General features: G+C 35.6%; 1 protein-coding gene across 3 annotated transcripts; it reads left to right on the forward strand.

The window, feature by feature from the left end:
• Positions 1 to 738: 738 nt before the first annotated feature.
• On the forward strand, positions 739 to 3,166 carry J3458_015287 (uncharacterized protein). Of its 3 annotated transcripts, none has more exons than XM_066120735.1 (5): positions 739 to 1,037; positions 1,124 to 1,469; positions 1,524 to 1,831; positions 1,894 to 2,062; positions 2,119 to 3,166. In XM_066120735.1, exons 2-5 carry the CDS (start codon positions 1,352 to 1,354, stop codon positions 2,313 to 2,315), a joined length of 792 nt encoding a protein of 263 aa, XP_065974247.1. In that variant the 5' UTR covers positions 739 to 1,037; positions 1,124 to 1,351; the 3' UTR covers positions 2,316 to 3,166. The 3 variants fall into 3 exon arrangements, with proteins under 3 accessions (XP_065974247.1, XP_065974246.1, XP_065974248.1); XM_066120734.1 differs by having other exon boundaries at positions 818 to 1,063; positions 2,123 to 2,128; XM_066120736.1 differs by having other exon boundaries at positions 818 to 1,037; positions 1,524 to 2,062; positions 2,123 to 2,128.
• Positions 3,167 to 4,526: the final 1,360 nt, after the last annotated feature.

Consider the following 4,526-nt stretch of genomic DNA (forward strand, 5'->3'; position numbering starts at 1 on the left):
TAGTATTATAAGCTTAAAACTTAAAAAACTACATTTTATAGTTTTTATAGTATAGTATAGTGTAGTGTATTTTTAGAAAATTACATAATCTATTCTTTAAGCTTATAATAAGCTAGAAGGACCCACTTTTTTATGTGAGCTGATTAGTTATAATATTAGTTAATTTATGTATTTATTATTATAATTCAAGTATTTTATTAGATTTATTATTAATTATTTAAGCTTTTTTAAAAATTGAAAATGTAGTTTTCTTATTAATACTCTGCTTATAATAAATAATAATAAATTTAATAAAGTAATATTTACTATATGATAAATATATTTAATATAAAAGAAAGAGAATTATATTTAAAGAAAAAGGTTTAGTCTTTAAAATACCTATTAAAAGAGCTTTTTATAGACTTAAAAGAAGTTTAAAGTAATAATAAAAGCTTTAAAGTTATTAAGCTTATAACCTATTATAATTATATATATTATTTTATTATATAAGATATAAAGTATAAGTTATACTAGTATATATTATAGGCGGTACGAGCTCTAATATACACCCCACCTACTAATCCAGCCGAAGTGACTGTAATTGGTTGTGGAAATCGAACACCTTTTACACCCTAGTGTACACAGAACTGGCGGGTAAATTGCTGACTAAGATTTGCGCCGGAGGACGGCGACTCGCGCTATGGACTCATCACTGCCAACGACGGTCACGCTTCCTCATCATGGTCAATGCGTGTCAGTGTCCGACCAGCAACCAAAAACTACCTTTTAAAGAATCCAAATATTCACTGCCAGGAAGACATACTCGTTGTCTGATGAATTTATTCAAGTATTGTAAAAAACGGTCGCTTGCGGCCTTAACACATTCACCATGGCCTCCGTCAGGTGCGGTTGCACCGCGACTTGATTCTTCTTCGCCCATCGAAGAGGAGAAGACTCCATACTATGACGCCAGTCGGTTCTATCCTATTCACCTTGGCCAGGTGCTCAGCGGGCGATATCAAATTGCAACTAAACTTGGCTATGGATCAAGCTCAACAGTATGGCTAGCCAGAGATCTGCACAGGTGTTTCTTCCTCTTCACAACGTTTGATGCTTCAGTTTTAACCAAATCGCTTGGCCCTAGCTGGCGCTGGTCCCGAGAACGATACGTTGCACTTAAAATAAATAGCGTCAACCATCGCCGTCCTCAGCAAACTTCCGAAAATGAACTTGCAATTCTTCAACACATTTCCGACGCAAATCAGAGACATGAGGGTTGGAACTTTGTTAGAAGATTGTTGGGTTCATTCACTATCGATGATCGCTCTGGGGCCCACCTGTGCCTTGTTCTCGAACCATTACGAGAACCATTATGGTTGTATTGTCGGAGGTTTGTCGGGGGGGTTATCCCGCCGAGCGTTCTCAAAATCATTTTGCAAATGATTTTACAAGGGCTCGATTATATTCGGAATGCGAGGTCATTCACACGGGTTTGTCACAAGATCCAAACACTATACATGGTATTGGTATTGACTCACTCTTAGATTTGAAGCCGCATAATATTATGGTAAAGATTGAGAACCCTGCAATCTTGGACAGAGATGCTCGTGATGAATACTTTAATTTGTTGCCGCAAAAAGTTACAAATAAAGGCACTATTTATCTTTCGCGAAATAACTACGGGCAGTTCTCCAAACCTACTGGGATAGTGCAGATCACCGACTTCGGATTATCAGTGTCAGGCAAGATACCGCATTCCGGCTGTATCCAGGCAGAAGCCTACCGCGCCCCAGAGGTGATTCTTGATGCTGGTTACTCTTATAGTGCCGACATATGGAGTCTCGGGGTCATGGTAAGACTCCCGCTATCAATAGTCGAGGAAGTAGGTACCCCATTAATACGATAGCATTCTAGATATGGGATCTTCTCGAGGGGAGACGGTTATTTGATCCGATTGATAAGCGAACTAACGATGGATATGACGAAAGTATGCACATTGCCCAGCTCACTGGATTGCTAGGTTCACCACCTTTTGAAATGCTTTCTTCCGGTCAGAGGACATCAATGTTTTACAAGCCCGATGGTAAGTTTACAGCCATATTGGGAACATGTAGCCAGCTCACTGAAACGCGAGTGAAGGTAGTTTAAGACACCCCGAGCTAGTTCCTCAGGACATGAAATTGGAGAACGCCGTGACCAGAATTAGTGGCCGGGAGAAGGCCAAATTCCTGGAATTCGCGAAGAAAATGATCAAGTGGAATCCTACGGAACGGAGCACGGCTAAAGACTTGCTCAAGGACCCTTGGCTCTACGAAGACTATCCGTCGGAGATGTAACATGAGGCATGTCAATGTCGCGAAGTTATGCTTCGCTCTTTTGCTAGCCAGTCCTGATGGGAGCCTGGTTTGCGATTGCAGTCACCTGCGTCTTCGTCGTTATCGGCAGAGGAGGATATAAGCAGATTCAGAGGCGAAGGCCGCCTGCTCTTTATAAACGTGGAAGCCTAGCCTCCACAACCAATCTATCCCCTCAGTGGACTCTAATCGTGGAATTCAACAAAGTCTTTGGCCGGATTTAGACTTTGACTCATTACCTGTTGGCTGGATAAATCGGCCAGGCGGGCACCTCATGAAACTCAACAGCACAGGGCTTCGCCTGTGCGGACCAGCGCCAGATAATGAGAGCACAGATTCTATGCCCACAGTCAATTCTCTTAATTATTCGGACATTGGGGTCGCCGCGGCGACATGTGACAATATCAATTTCCCCCGTGGACTGCGATGTCAACTCCTCCGACATGGGACAACCTCGTGTTCGCCATCTTGGCGCCTGTTCTGCCAAATATTAGGTAACTTATTTTTCTACAGAAGGTAGTTGATGAGATTTCTTACCCGCCCGTCAACGTGTTTGCTGCAGCCTTCTGCCCCCTCATGATATCTGCCTCGGACTGGATCCAGCCCGTAGGGACCGATTGAGGACGCGCCGATCAAATTGAGAATTGCGCTTCACCCATGCGCAGTACTGCTGCCATTGTATCTGATGGTAGTGCTGAAATGGTTCTTGAAATAGTTTAGTGGCAAGTGAAGCCGTCAAGTGTCGGCGGTAATACTAGCTGTCACACTTTAGAGGGTACCAATTATAACGATAATGTATATATACAAGTTTATGTTTAGCTATAAAAGAGAGAATTATATACGCTCTTTTTATAAGTACGCTTATTATTAGGGTTATTTACTTATAATTAAGGGTTTACTCTTATTTAATTATACGTATATAATTAATACTTATAATAAGTAACTTATTTTAATATACCCTTTAATTAAGTCTATTATTAAGGCTATTATAAGCTCTTTTTTTCTCTTTTAAATACTTAATTAAGTATTAAGGCTATAATTATAAGCTTAATTACATATGCCTTATCTTTTCTTAGTATTTTAATTAACGTAACCTTTTTTTAATTAAGAGTTAGCTTATTAATCTTTTATTTATTAAGGTAAGTTAAATATAAGTTATACGTTCTTATTAGCTATACTAATTTTACTTTTATACGTGTAACTTATTAGTATTATTAGCTTCTTTTTTCTTTATTATATATTACTTCTTTAATTATAACTATATTTTAACTAATATTATATTAGTTTAAAGACGCGTATTACCTTAAGGTTATTAGAGTATATAAAACGTGTTAAATACCCCCTAGTAATAATTATTAGGCTCTTATTACTTACTTTTAAAGGCTTTTAGTATAAAGCCTTCTTCTCTTAATAAAATAATTAAAGTTACTCTTAAATTACTTAATTACTTTAATAATTAATAGTAAAAGATTAATAAAGCTTAGTATATTAAACGTTAATTAATTACTAAAAAAGCTAAGAAATTACTAGTATTATATTTTATAAGCTATTAATATATTAATTAAATTTATTAACGCGCTTTTAAGCTATTACCCTTAAGCTTAATATACTTTATAATATCCCTTATAAGGGTTATATTTAAGTAGTTATTACTAATAAAGAGAAAGATTAATACTATAAGATAATTAAAGGCTAGTTAAAGCGCTATTATTTATATAAGGCTAGTAATTACACTTATATACCTTAATAAGCTTATTTTCCGTTATCTTCTTTATCTCTTATACTTAATACACCTTAAATAAACGCTAACCTTATATTAATAATCTCGTTTTAATCCCTATAATTAAGCGAATATTATTAGCGTTAAACGTTAATAAAAAGGTTAGTTTTTCTTACTTTAATATTATAATTTAAACGCTTATTTAAGTATATAAATATATAACTAGTATTATAAGGTACTATAATTATAACTTAATCTCTTAGTAGAGCTAGACTCTATTTATAGAGACGCTAAGTCTTATAATATTAAAGCTAACGTTACTATTAGGGGCTTTTTAATAGCGTTAAATTATAAAAAGGCTTATATAAAAGCTGTAATTAATACTATAATAAATAAGTTCTTTTCTTAATTAAGTATTATTATAATATAAGTTATACTTACTTTTACGTAATATTAAAGCCTTAAAAAATCAT

Source organism: Metarhizium acridum (assembly GCF_019434415.1).
Source record: "Metarhizium acridum strain ARSEF 324 chromosome Unknown scaffold_350, whole genome shotgun sequence".
Lineage (NCBI taxonomy): Eukaryota > Fungi > Ascomycota > Sordariomycetes > Hypocreales > Clavicipitaceae > Metarhizium > Metarhizium acridum.